Here is a 15,937-nt window from a genome sequence, read left to right as displayed (position 1 = left end):
AGCTTTCAGTCTGTTATTCTAACTCAATCAGCATGACAGAGAGTGATCTCCAGCCTTGTCCTCATCAACACTATTCACCTGTGTTAACGAGAGATTCACTGACCTGATGTCAGCTGGTCCTTTAGTGGCAGGGCTGAAATGCAGTGGAAATGTTGTTTTTGGAATAAAGTTCATTGTCACAGCAAAGAGGGACTTTGAAGTTAATTGCAATTCATCTGATCACTCTTCATGACATTCTGGAGTATATGCAAATTGCCATCATAAAAACTGAGGCAGCAAACTTTGTGAAAAATAATATTTGTGTCATTCTCAAAGATTAAGGCCATGACTGTACATCACGCTCTGCATGTACATTACACACGCAACATACATCACGCTCTGCACGTACAGCACACACATAACATACATCACGCTCTGCACGTACAGCACACACATGACATACATCACGCTCTGTATGTACAGCACACACATAACCTACATCTTGCTCTGCATGTACAGCACACACATGACATACATCACACACTGCATGTACAGCATACACATGACATACATCACGCTCTGCATGTACAGCACACACATTTGAAAATAAAATAAACACCACTGCATTTGCAGTTTTTTGTTGTTATTCTTTATACAGAGTGTATTCATACCGCAGTCAACATACCACTTGGCAGACAGTAATGGCAATACACATGGGGTGAAATAACTAATACTTGCCTTAGTCACCATGAAAACCATTCCCACACATGCTGTTAAAGTTGAAATCGAAGATTAGCAAAATTTTAAAACATATTCCACAAAATATTCATCCGATTCCGCATTTGGCTGCAAATTTTGAACATTTACCTGCACATAATGTCACTTTATGCTTCCACTCCGGACCACAAAGCAGATTAAATTGATTGTCACAGCCCCAGGTCTATTTATTCTGAGAAATGCAAATTTACAAAAGTATATATGTTGTAAACCTAGTCCTAGAAATGTAATAATGACATAATATACCTTGTTCCATACTAAGTGATGTTTGCACATCACCATTTACGAAACTGGGTTTGAAAAAGTGGAGATGTTGCCTATAGCAACCAATCAGATTATAGCTGTCATTTTGTAGAATGTACTAAATAAATGATATCTGGAATCTGATTGGTTGCTATAGGCAACATCTCCACTTTTTCAAACCCACAGTTTAGTAAATTTACCCCCAGAACTGCTCTTTCTGCCCTCTCAGGGGGCTACATATAACATCATTTAATATTCATGTTAGTGCAGCTGGGAATGCTTAGGGTGAACAGATCAGCAATATAAATTGTGACATTGTACAGTGTGATGACATCACCTACATGACTGCAGCTTCGCATGGCCAATCTGTTAACTCTGGAACTGCTGAATTTTATTTATAAGCTTTGTCCCTGTAATGGAAACATATAGTAGGTATTTACAAAATCCTACCTAATATATATATATATAGAGATAGATCGATCGATCATTTTAACATATTGTCATTACAACAGCAGTACTTGTATTGTGTTTATTTTTTTAGGAGAAACATTATTTCTGGTCAATGTAACAGAAACAAATCCATCATTACAGCTATTATTAACCTTCTCTAATACAAAATTACTGTCTTCTCTGCTAAAACCATGTTGTATGGAGCTGTTCGTAGTCTCTAATTGAGTTGTATGTTTTTTTTAACAAAAGTCACAGATATGGATATTCTTTTTCTGTCGGAAGTCTCAGCATATAATATCCATACTGTAGTCCACAACCACAAAAATATACTTGTTGTACAGGAGAGTCACCACTCTCCGGACTCCTATTGTCTGAAGTCGGGACAGCCCTTATTTGAGTTTCCATCTGGTTGGAGTGGATAAGAGAAGTACTGTGTGGAGACCAGAAATGTAGAAGATGGGTTCAGGTGGATGGCGTGTGCTGAAGAGTAAGGAGGTGGAGGCGATGTTACAAGACAACCGGGGTCTGCCCTGGAGGAGGAGAGTCTGCGTACAGAACTACCAGTGGAGGTGGAACTGGTGGCCGTGCTGGACTGTCTGGATGGAGTTCGTAGATTAGTACTGGTCAAAATCATAGGGAGAGATTCTGGAGGATAACTGCGCAATGTGAACCTCATTGGCTGTTGGGACGTCTGCTTCGGTCTCAAACATGTGCAACAGTAGACGGCCACCAGCGAGCCCACGATGATAAAGGCAATAAATATGGATCCAACAACGAGGAATGGAACATACACAGGTTCTGCAAAATAAGACATTTAAAGTTAAAACGTGTCCTATATGAACATTTCTCAGCATTGACTAAAGTAATGTCTGGTAATTGGAGGTTATAAAATGTATGGAGCTTAGAGCACCTCTGTCTTTATGGGGGGTATTCAATTGTCCGTGGGATCGAGCGCGGAAAAAGTATTACCGTTAATACGGTAATCTCTCGCTGGACTTCAGCTGGCAGATCCCTGAGCTGCGAGCTGAAATCCAGCGAGTAAATTACCGTATTAACATTTTTTCCGCGCAGGATAACCGTAATAACCGTAATCCTGCGCCGTCCGCTGGATTTTCGGCAATCCCGCGGACAATTGAATATGCCCCTATGGGGGGTATTCAATTGTTTCTTTTAACGCGCTAAAACAAAAAAAAAACGAGCGCTCTAAAAATATTACTGTTAATACGGTAATTACTCGCTAAATTTCATCTTGCTGCTCCCTGAGCAGCGAGCTGAAATTCAGCCCGCTGGCAGCGAGTAAGTACCGTATTAACTGTTTACGCGCACAAAATTACCGTATAATATGAAGTTTTTTTCGAGCGCTCGTTTTTTTTTTGTTTTAGCGCGTTAAAAGAAACAATTGAATACCCCCCAATGAATGTTTCAGTGTTCTTTATACATTGTTTCAATACTTCAATAGCATTTTTACAGCTAGTGTCAGGCTAGAGCCTACGTTCCCAAACTGTGTGCCTAGGCTCCCTGGGGTGCCTTGGAGATCTCACAGGGGTGCCTCGGCCAGGGCCAGTGGTAAGCAAGGTGTGGTAATACTTGGTAATTATTTTGGCTTAGGGGTGCCTTGAAAAAATTTTGGAGACCCTAAGGGTGCCTTGAACTGAAAGTGTTTGGAATCCACTTGGCTAGAGTGTTTTTACATTTATTTCATTGGACCTAGCTTTCAGCAGCTCATGTTTAGTCTGCTAGGCAAGAACGCTACATGTTGCTTTTAGAACCTTTAGAATGTTTGAGAACCGCTAGTGTACCAGCAAGAAGCAGATCCAATATTACCAACAGATATCTTTTGCTTAATTCACTCGTAAAATATTGCTTCCATAATACACAGGTGACAACCAGACTTACTGGCCTACAATTTGGGATTTTGTTTTAACTATATATCTTAATAACCTGACATTTGGTAAAATTATAGTCTGCTGAATATACTTAATTGAATCTAATTTGGATATTACAATTAAGCTGTAGAGGGACAACATGTTAAAATTATACTTTTATTCATATCTCCACTAAACAATAATTCTTAGTTCTGTCCACTAAAATCCCAACTAAATAAGGATTCGTTTAGAATTTCAAAACAAAGAAGAAATTTAGGATTGCGCCAACTCCCAAAATAAATCTGGGATTTGGTACATCCCTATTTTGAAACATTCACAAATTTGCCAAAAACTACCAAACCATAGTGTTATATGCGTCTTCTTATTTAACTGAGTGCAAGCAAGTGTCTGCTGTACCATCCAATTTTAGGATCACAAAGCTTCCCTAAAGGGTCCTCTCTTAGGCTTACTGATCACAGCGCAACACGTTTATCCCCAAATTATATATTTCTGTGGCAGTTTATTATAGTGCTCCATTTGATATTACTTCCCTTTATAGCCACCATCCTAATGCACTGGATTCTGGGAAGTCAGGGGCCACGTATTAAATGCAACAGCAGTGTGGTTTCTAATTACATCAGCTATTACATCCTCGCTCAGAATGTTCCCGTCAGAATCAGGAGATCTATTATTACTAATAAAGTTATCACTGTGCAATCTTGTTATCTCGTAGAGCTCCTAAATTATAAGCCTGGGCTGTAGCTGTCTTCAATATACTCCAGCAGCTCCGTGAAAAGTAGACAACCTTTGGCTGTCCAGTTGCTGTAAAATTATTAGTCCAATATGCTCTGCCAGTGTAACAGGACATGATGGAACTTCCACAACAGCTCAATGCCAAAGGTTGCCCAGCCTAGGATCAAAGACAACAGAAAAGTATTAAGGGGGGGGCAATCTATTCCATGTACAAAGTAAGTGCCCTCTGCCAAAAAAGCTCAAACTGGGGCGAAAGTTTGTATTTCAACAGGACAATGACACAAAGCATATTGCTAGAGGAACATTGCAGTGGCTTAAAATGAGGGAAATAGATGTCCCTAAGTAACCAAATCAGAGTCCTGCCCTTAATCTTGTCGACAATATTTGACAGGACCACAAACTTGCTCTCCATTCGCTGCCAACATAACCTGACCCAGCTTGAGCAAATTTGCAAGGAGGGATGAGAAAATATTGCGCCTCCATGTTCATAGCTTATAGAACTCTCATGTGGTTCAAATAATAATTGATCAGGAAGTGTGAATGATTATCAAATATATATATATATATATTTAAAATGTGTATTACATTACGATTTGCTATTATCTTTCTCTTTGGGGGGGGGGGGGGGGTCTGTGAAAACTAACATGTGACTCACAAATGAAAATTCATATTCTAAAAACAATTTCTTGACTATGAGACTCATCTTTGTGAAAAGTTGATGAATGCTGGAAGCTTTTTCACATGACGTATATTATCTACACAAATGTGCACAAAAATTAATCAAATGGATTGATACCCTTTACCCCAGGGTCAGCAGGAGCAAGGGGTAACCCCAAGAGGACATCACATGGATGAGTCAATCATGTGACACATCCGCTCATGTGGCGCTGTGATTTTTGAGGGAGGGAGGGGCTGAAGGGGGGAGAAGGTTGGGAGCTGGCAGATCTTACCTGTATGGCATGCTAGGAAGGAGTGAGGTAGACAGTCTGTGTGCCAGGAGCCAGGTGTGTGTTGTGATTGGTGTGTGTGGACAGCAATAGTTATAAAAGGCAGATACACTGCCTATATGTCTATTCTTCTGTATAAATACATACAACGTGGCTCAGACTTTCTGCATTTTAGGCATTAAACAGACTTTCGCCATCGAGCAGAAGTGTGTAACTGTTGAGCAAGTTGTAGCTTTTCTGTGCTCTCAACAGCCTGTACCCTGTCGGCTGCCTGACTCACATGTCCCATCCACTCGCTGCAGGCTGCTAAGCTACCTGAGCCTGTGAGCAGGAAGCGAATACTTTCACACCATAAATAATGAGGCAACACTGTGTTCCAACATCAACACACTCCAACACAGGCAGGAGGGGAAATACATATGAAACATGCTGGGAAATCTCACTGACCCACACAAGAATCAAACGCTCTTCTGTGTAACTCATCTGCAACATTCACACATTTTTACCCCATTTATCTGCATGTATGGAGCTAGAAAGCACAATATATATATAATGTTGTGCATTCACAAAGATGTATGCAAGTCTTTCATAACTAAAGGATTTTATCAGAACCAAAGTTTTAGATAAATCTGTCAGTGCCTGTAGAACAGAACGGAGCCACTCATAGCCTACAACAGTGTTGGCTAACCTTGTGAAACTACAAGTCCCAGCATGCTTTGCAAATAAATAGCAGCTTATTGCTGGAAGGGTATGCTGGGACTTGTAGTTTCACAACACCTGGAGTGTCACAGGTTAGCCAACACTGGCCTACAAGGAGTAAACATGATAATAATTTACACTCCGCTAGCTAGAGAGATTATACACGTTGTCAGGCATCTGCACGTTTCATACACACGAGAATGAAGTTGAGGATCGGAGTAATAATTTAAACTAAAAAGAAAATTAATACAATTACATAATTGTACATTTATTAGTGTGTGATTGAAAACTACAAAATAAAAGCTACTAAAAATTAGTGGGCAAAATGCCCAACATTTATTTCACTAAATTGACCCAATAGCGGACATGTTGATGAATGCGGTCAGAAAGTTATCTCAGATATGGCCATGATGGCGATCTAACATCTCTGACTTTTCATTCTCACCCAGAGTTGCGCAATGTTCAGGTACCCGGAAATTAGCACAGCCGGACTTTGCCATAATGACGGGTGGCATTGAATTTCCCCAAAGCCCTCCTTGACTGGTCAACCTCCAACAACACTAATAGGAACAGATTCAGCTGCTTGAAACAAGTGCTGAACAGCCGTGTCTAATTCATTTTATCCACTTAAGTGTGTGGACAAATTAGACTCTGATCCTGTCACTTAGTAGCAGGATTGTAGCATGTGTGGCCAGCTTTACATTTGGGGTTTATTTAGTAACATAGGAGTAAACTTCCACGGTGAAGTAACCCATAGCAACCAGCCAGATGTCGTCAGTTTATCTTGCATTAGAGCACTCAACGGTTACTGACTGGTTGCTATGGGTTACAGCAGAGTATGACTTAATCTGCATAAAGACAATTGATGTATTTCTAATAAGATGTTCTAGTCTGCAATCTAGGAACATATTCTCCCAGGGATCTTCTTGGCATTAGATAAATACTCTGTGATTGAAGTGGACGTTTAGAAGTGAATTTTAATGGGAAATGTAAATGAATGGAATGTGATAGTGTTACAATGAAGGCAGTAGGAGAAGTGTCAGTATGACATACCACTGTATACACCCCACTTCTACCACTATATATATAATGTAAGTGAATGGAATGTGATAGTGTTACAATGAAGGCAGTATGAGAAGTGTCGGTATGACATACCACTGTATACACCTCCACTTCTACCACTGTATATATAATGTAAGTGAATGGAATGTGATAGTGTTACAATGAAGGCAGTAGTAGAAGTGTCAGTATGACATACCACTGTATACACCCCACTTCTACCACTGTATATATAATGTAAGTGAATGGAATGTGATAGTGTTACAATGAAGGCAGTATGAGAAGTGTCAGTATGACATACCACCGTATACACCCCACTTCTACCACTGTATATATAATGTAAGTGAATGGAATGTGATAGTGTTACAATGATGGCAGTATGAGAAGTGTCGGTATGACATACCACCGTATACACCTCCACTTCTATCACTGTATATATAATGTAAGTGAATGGAATGTGATAGTGTTACAATGAAGGCAGTAGGAGAAGTGTCGGTATGACATACCACCGTATACACCCCCACTTCTACCACTGTATATATAATGTAAGTGAATGGAATGTGATAGTGTTACAATGAAGGCAGTATGAGAAGTGTCAGTATGACATACCACTGTATACACCTCCACTTCTACCACTGTATATATAATGTAAGTGAATGGAATGTGATAGTGTTACAATGAAGGCAGTATGAGAAGTGTCGGTATGACATACCACTGTATACACCTCCACTTCTACCACTGTATATATAATGTAAGTGAATGGAATGTGATAGTGTTACAATGATGGCAGTATGAGAAGTGTCAGTATGACATACCACTGTATACACCTCCACTTCTACCACTGTATATATAATGTAAGTGAATGGAATGTGATAGTGTTACAATGAAGGCAGTATGAGAAGTGTCAGTATGACATACCACTGTATACACCTCCACTTCTACCACTGTATATATAATGTAAGTGAATGGAATGTGATAGTGTTACAATGAAGGCAGTATGAGAAGTGTCGGTATGACATACCACTGTATACACCTCCACTTCTACCACTGTATATATAATGTAAGTGAATGGAATATGATAGTATTACAATGAAGGCAGTAGGAGAAGTGTCGGTATGACATACCACTGTATACACCTCCACTTCTACCACTGTATATATAATGTAAGTGAATGGAATGTGATAGTGTTACAATGAAGGCAGTATGAGAAGTGTCAGTATGACATACCACCGTATACACCCCACTTCTACCACTGTATATATAATGTAAGTGAATGGAATGTGATAGTGTTACAATGAAGGCAGTATGAGAAGTGTCAGTATGACATACCACCGTATACACCCCACTTCTACCACTGTATATATAATGTAAGTGAATGGAATGTGATAGTGTTACAATGAAGGCAGTATGAGAAGTGTCAGTATGACATACCACTGTATACACCTCTACTTCTACCACTGTATATATAATGTAAGTGAATGGAATGTGATAGTGTTACAATGAAGGCAGTAGAAGTGGCGGTATGACATACCACTGTATACACCTCACTTCTACCACTGTATATATAATGTAAGTGAATGGAATGTGATAGTGTTACAATGAAGGCAGTAGAAGTGGCGGTATGACATACCACCGTATACACCTCACTTCTACCACTGTATATATAATGTAAGTGAATGGAATGTGATAGTGTTACAATGAAGGCAGTATGAGAAGTGTCAGTATGACATACCACCGTATACACCTCCACTTCTACCACTGTATATATAATGTAAGTGAATGGAATGTGATAGTGTTACAATGAAGGCAGTATGAGAAGTGTCAGTATGACATACCACCGTATACACCTCACTTCTACCACTGTATATATAATGTAAGTGAATGGAATGTGATAGTGTTACAATGAAGGCAGTATGAGAAGTGTCGGTATGACATACCACTGTATACCCCCCACTTCTACCACTGTATATATAATGTAAGTGAATGGAATGTGATAGTGTTACAATGAAGGCAGTATGAGAAGTGACAGTATGACATACCACCGTATACACCCCCACTTCTACCACTGTATATATAATGTAAGTGAATGGAATGTGATAGTGTTATAATGAAGGCAGTATGAGAAGTGTCAGTATGACATACCACCATATACACCCCACTTCTACCACTGTATATATAATGTAAGTGAATGGAATGTGATAGTGTTACAATGAAGGCAGTAGAAGTGTCGGTATGACATACCACCGTATACACCTCACTTCTACCACTGTATATATAATGTAAGTGAATGGAATGTGATAGTGTTACAATGAAGGCAGTATGAGAAGTGGCGGAATGACATACCACCGTATACACCTCACTTCTACCACTGTATATATAATGTAAGTGAATGGAATGTGATAGTGTTACAATGAAGGCAGTATGAGAAGTGTCAGTATGACATACCACCGTATACACCTCCACTTCTACCACTGTATATATAATGTAAGTGAATGGAATGTGATAGTGTTACAATGAAGGCAGTATGAGAAGTGTCAGTATGACATACCACTGTATACACCTCACTTCTACCACTGTATATATAATGTAAGTGAATGGAATGTGATAGTGTTACAATGATGGCAGTATGAGAAGTGTCAGTATGACATACCACTGTATACACCTCACTTCTACCACTGTATATATAATGTAAGTGAATGGAATGTGATAGTGTTACAATGAAGGCAGTAGGAGAAGTGTCAGTGTGACATACCACTGTATACACCCCACTTCTACCACTGTATATATAATGTAAGTGAATGGAATGTGATAGTGTTACAATGATGGCAGTATGAGAAGTGTCAGTATGACATACCACTGTATACACCTCACTTCTACCACTGTATATATAATGTAAGTGAATGGAATGTGATAGTGTTACAATGAAGGCAGTATTAGAAGTGGCGGTATGGCATACCACTGTATACACCCTACTTCTACCACTGTATATATAATGTAAGTGAATGTAATCTGATAGTGTTACAATGAAGGCAGTATGAGAAGTGGCGGAATGACATACCACCGTATACACCCCACTTCTACCACTGTATATATAATGTAAGTGAATGGAATGTGATAGTGTTACAATGAAGGCAGTATGAGAAGTGTCAGTATGACATACCACCGTATACACCCCACTTCTACCACTGTATATATAATGTAAGTGAATGGAATGTGATAGTGTTACAATGAAGGCAGTATGAGAAGTGTCAGTATGACATACCACCGTATACACCCCACTTCTACCACTGTATATATAATGTAAGTGAATGGAATGTGATAGTGTTACAATGAAGGCAGTAGAAGTGGCGGAATGACATACCACTGTATACACCCCACTTCCATCACTGAATACATTTAAAGATCACTGTTGATTGCTGTCAGCACTACCAAGTATTCAGGAGCACATGCAAGTCAACATACTAGCAGGTGCCTCCTTGCTTGCAACGAATTGAGACGGCATTTTTTTGAGACACAGGGAAGGGTATGTTATGGGTAGAGTTACCAGTTCACGTCATTAATAAGGGATGGGGCAGATTATCTTCATAGAAAGCTGTCAAATGCAATGTGATTGTTACTATATGATGGATGCTGGGAAGTGTATTAGATATGTATTTTGCAGTGAGCAACTCCTGAAGTCGACACAAAAAGAATTAGAACCAGGCCAGCCCACCAAAATATGGATTTTTCTTTGTCTTAAGTGATTTGCCCTGACTTCGCCCTGGTAACCAAAATGTATTCGGGCTTCATCCTGGCCATGATTACTTTACTGCTACCCAAGTGAATTTTATCCATTCATTAGCATACTGGAATATCTATTTACTGTATGTGCTTTCTGTAATTGGGCAAACATACAAAACAATACACTGTGCCACGATTTCACAAACTTTATGCAAACCCAGATGTTTGCTACTATATTAAATTAGCAAATTTTCCTAAGCATAGGGATTACCAATGTGCATACCTTACTCATGGTATAATGCAGTTATATAGCCCAGGAACATTAAATATTTTATTTTTTTGAGCAGGATAGCATACCATGACTGAACATGTAAAGCACCTGTGAGCACAAACACATACTGTGTAAATGTAAGAGGAACATTTTTGTGTATTTGGGGAGACATTCAATCTATGCAACTTTTTTGGGGGGGAGAGAGTGCGTAAGTATGGGACAGACATGCAGGCCTTAATGTGTTGGGAAATGTTTTTTGGAAGCCTGGGACCAGATTTATATACATTTATATTTTATTATAAAGTTTTATTGTTTCCTTTTTGCCCTGAGGGGTGCAGATACACAATTTGTAGGGTGAGATTTGGGACTTTCCTACACCTCAGCATTATTAGATCACATGTTATAATACTAGTTGCCATGACAGCTAGCATTAGATCATGTGATTTACCTTGGTTGAGGTGCTGGGAAGGACTTGAATTGGCTGACATTCTGCAGAAAGCACAACTTTGAAATATCTGCTTCTGCAATTGAGACACAGCGTTCGGAAATGGAATGAAACATTTCAAGGCACTTCACTCGGTTCCAGGGATGGCAGATTAGGGGGATGGGACAGGAAACCACCACCAACATTTTTTTTTATTTTTTTTTTTAATATTGTGTGCTGACTTGGGATTTTTTTTGTTTAATATGTTATTAAATAAAGCAAATGTCAGTGAATACATGATTTGTTATCAGAATTCCTTCCCTCTGTGGATAGTTGATCAAAATGTGAAGTACACCTCTGTGCCAGCTGAGCTTAATTCTAACGTATTTATCCAAATTCACCATAATATATATGAAGAAGACATGCCTTATATGAATGCATTGGCATTGTATTCAAGGGCAACTCTAGCTGCGAACGAGTTAACCTTGTCAGACTGCCTGCACCCTGTAAAGCATGCACGTCCAATTTGGCTTTTTCCAAGTGAAACATCCCACTGAAATCGCCCTAGCTCTTCATTCTGTACTGATTTCTTGCATATATGTACAAGTGAAGAATGGAGACAAATATCTCTGAGAACCTTAAATGTCTGTCATATATTAATGGCGATGCAACCCCCATTCCCACATAAACTACAAGCATGGCTTACTATACCTAACAGTTAATGGGGTTTATTTAATTATGTGATACAAAGAGAGTTATGGTGTGTGGTAACCCAGGGCAACCTATTCAGATATTACTTGTCGTTAGTCTCAATGCAATAGATTTTAAAAGCTGTAATTGGATTGGTTGCTATGTTTTACAGAACACTGTGGTAAAATGTTATTAAATAAGCCCCAGTCTGTTCATAGGCACACACCACATTTCATAGGAGATAGTAACATTTTGTGAATAAAGTTAGTAAATGTACACTAACTGATGTTACTTATGGAAGAAATTGTATCCTCTTTGCTGGGAGTACTGCTGTATGCAAGACACATATCTAAGGACATTGCAGCCAGTAACAACATTCCCATCAGACACAGTCATATTCACGGCTCGTTCCCACTATGTACAATCTCATTACTATTTATCCTTGGGCTCTATAAAACAACATGCTATAAACCTATTTAGACATATGGATATATCCTATAGTTAAATTCTAAAAATATATTTTTGCATTTAAAGAAGCATATATTATAAAATATAGTGCTACTTCTGTCGTAGAGCAGGAAAAAAAACCTGACCCTTTGCACTGTACGTATCCAAATACACTTCAGGCAGGGCATAAAATTCTCTCCAGTGGGACTTTATTGCTGTGAAGTATTGTACAGGAGGTCTGGGGTATAGTGTTACATGCCTCACCCTAGGTAATTCGGTCAGCTCACTACGCATTGCTGCATAAGAGGTTCTATGCATTGCCTTACTGAAGTGGTTTTACAGAAATTTACGACTAACTATGGCTGTGCCAAGGGCACACAAAGAAAAGATTATTTTTTTTTTCTAGATGATTTTAGGATTTAGATCAAGATATAAAAATATACTGTTGCTTGCATAAATACTAGCAGGGGAGCTATATAAGGAAATCCATGTTACAGAATAATGCATTTGCCAAAGAAACCTTACAGCTCCTGATTATAAATTTGTGGGACATTTTTGTATCCAAAACTATGTGTGTTTCTATTGCATTACACTGATGTATCTGTAATCACATGTTTGCTTGTATTTGTACAAGTGTGCGTGCTTATTACTTCCCGATTCGTCAAATCTTTCTATATGTGTATTAGAAATAAAGAACAACTATGTACAACAGTGTTTTACTCACTTTTATAAACAACTCATTGTTGTATATATATATTTATCAATAATTTGCTCTATAAATACTTTGAAATTGTATATCAGCAAATGTGTCATGGGGTTTAGACCCATTACAGAGCCAAAATGAAAAAAGTGAAAATATTGCAGAAATTAAAGTAAAATTAGATGTAACAGAAAGCTATTCAGTTTTTGGTATGGGTTGGTTTACTATGTTGAAGTATATTTCACCTAAAACACATGTCTGTGGGCAGGATGCTGTCTGCCTGAAAAATGACTGAGTTTGTAGAAGCGGCAGACATGGCAGAAAACTCCGGGTCCACTGATAAAGTGCCATTCAGGGGACACACAGAAATGATGGGGGACCCACCGGGTACTCTGAACACTGGATTCCAGGTGAGTTACTTGTTGGGTTGTAGTTGGGATACAACAAATAAATATTCAGGGTGGAATTATCATTTAATTGGCTTCCACCTAATTTGGTGTCTGTGAAAGTGGTATGGACTTTAGAATGTAAGTTCTGCAGGGGCATGTGCAAGAGTAACATGATCTGCGGAATAGGTTGGAACTATAGAAGTAACAGTGAATCAAAGCCTTAGATAGATAGATCCATAAATATAGGTGTGTGTGTATATATATATATATATATATATATATATATATATATATATATATATATATACATACACATACACATACACATACACACACACACACGTTTGTGTGATCTGACGCTGTTTTAGTCACCTTTCCAACTGACATTTGAAATTTTGTACATTTGAGATTTGTGGATGTTATGTTAAATAATGATACTATTATCTAAAAGTCAAGAAAATATGGTTGAATCTTACAAATAAAGTATGTCTTACTACAGAATCTATAAACAGAAATTATATATATATATATATATATATATATAATGTTAGTAACAATTCTTTGATAAGCTATAGCTAAATACATAGCTAGTGAGTACTGATCAAAGACGTGTGGTGACTATACTCATCATCTCAACTATATTCCGTTTCAGAATACTAGCTCTAGGTATAAATAACTTATAGTGGATAATAAAGATATTACAAGTCTCTTTGGAGTTCATTTACCAATGTAATGTTCTGGAATAATATGACATAATGTATTACTTGCTGTGCTGGTTATTAGTCCTTATCTCTCTCTCTCTCTGTAACGTACAGACTAATCTTTAATGACATAGTCAACATTTGCCTTTGTGTCATTTCTTTACAAAGCTCCTTCAATCTTTTAAAATTCCCACTATATTACTATCCGGTCCATGCACTACCTCCCACATAAGAGGGCATCAGATAAAGTTAATAATGAGATTTGGATAGAATTGGATGAACTGTCTATGTTTATCCAGCTTAGACAAACGGTAGCTCTACAGCAGCTGTGGAGCTAGAGGCTGGTATTGATATGCTGGGACTTGTAGTTCTACTGACCTAGAATAACTATTTTATGTGACTAAGTAGGGTTTCGTGTAACCTAAATACATGATCATAGAAGATACTCACGGGCAGTTACGCCGGTATTCTCCAACTCTCGGTCGTTGGTGCAGCTGCCTTGCTCCAGTCTGGCGTCAGATGCAGCGCAGCAGTAGCGCAACGCGCAGGAGCCGCAGCAGATAGTGGCGTCTACAGTGTCAAAATCCTCCGGACACTGAAATCCCGCCTGGTAATTCCCAGCAGCGTCCACCCATCCATGACAGTACTCTCCCTGTGCCCTGGCAGTGCCCCAAGTGAAAAAGGCGACCATTAAGTAGCATCCTAGTAACCCCATCATGACTTCACTGCTTTCCAAATGCGTCCAGAAAGTTGTCACCGTGCTGCCTCACTGATCAGCACCGAGCCCCCAGTAGCTTTTTCTCTGGGGTCCCTACAGGTTATAAGAATATAAGTCAGCCATTGAGTATGTACTCATGTACATAGACATGGCGAGCATTAAAATGAGCATCATCATTTAAAAGAGGGACAGAGCAGGTCCATGAAGCGATTTGTTCTGGAGCAGTTACCTCAGCTCAGACCTTTGCAAACACAACATGCTGTGCGCCCCTCCATAGAGCGGAAGGTTTACTAGGGGATCCCTCCTGGTTAGAACAGCAGAGACAGAAACAGAAGCCGTCCGGAATTCAGGGAGACACTTGCTGAGTTCTTTAGAAATTCAAGTGCTGAGCTGTGATTTCAGGACATCACTTTACTGAATGGCTCAGGACCTGTATGCATCCCTCTTGCTGCAGCTAGAAGCTTAGAGGTGACTGGGGATCCCGGAGCTGGGGTTTATCTCTGTCAGGCTGCTGCTTTCTCTCTCCTGCAGGCAGCCTCTGGTGGTCTCACTCTGCATGTCTGGCAGCGCTGCTACAGCCCCCCGGCTATCACTCCCAGCCCCCGGGGTCACAAGGCAGCTAATGAGAGGAGCTCCCTGCCACTCACTGCTCTCCATTGTCACTAGCACAGAGGCAGAACCCAGTTTCCCCTGGGAGCTACCACACAATGGAATCCAGCACACAAACCCCCCTCATTACTCTCAATTTATTTTTAAATGCAGGCTAATTTGAAATGGATTTTTTAGTCAAAGAAAAGCTATCTTATTCTTTCCTAACAGGGCACCTTTCTATAAGCTCTTAGGATTTTTTTTTCTCCTAATATATTTCTGTTTTGTAAAAGTAAGATGTTGATAATGATGTCATTGCATTTGTGGTCCCCTGCTATGAATGCTTTACTAATCCTCCAGATACATTTATTATGGACATTCTTAAATTAGTAAAAGAAAAAATCAGCATGATGGTGAAGCTAAATAATTAATTGCAGTAATGTATTAAAGTTTGAGTGACCACCTGGTCCCAGATTATCAGCGGGGGTCCTGCCAGGTTGAATTTTATGCTTTTCAT

General features: G+C 39.2%; 1 protein-coding gene across 1 annotated transcript; it reads right to left on the bottom strand.

Moving 5' to 3' along the window:
- Positions 1-611: 611 nt before the first annotated feature.
- SHISA3 (shisa family member 3) lies at positions 612-15,455 on the bottom strand. Its single transcript, XM_075195078.1, has 3 exons — positions 15,062-15,455; positions 14,565-14,925; positions 612-2,247 (listed from the first exon to the last, which is right to left on the bottom strand). The coding sequence occupies exons 2-3, from the start codon at positions 14,830-14,832 to the stop codon at positions 1,814-1,816; spliced, it is 702 nt and encodes a 233-aa protein (XP_075051179.1). The 5' UTR covers positions 14,833-14,925; positions 15,062-15,455; the 3' UTR covers positions 612-1,813.
- Positions 15,456-15,937: the final 482 nt, after the last annotated feature.

The sequence above is a fragment of the Mixophyes fleayi genome, chromosome 1 (assembly GCF_038048845.1).
Source record: "Mixophyes fleayi isolate aMixFle1 chromosome 1, aMixFle1.hap1, whole genome shotgun sequence".
Lineage (NCBI taxonomy): Eukaryota > Metazoa > Chordata > Amphibia > Anura > Limnodynastidae > Mixophyes > Mixophyes fleayi.
The sequence above is the reverse complement of the archived record's forward strand: the minus strand, read 5'-3'. Positions and strand labels throughout refer to the sequence as shown.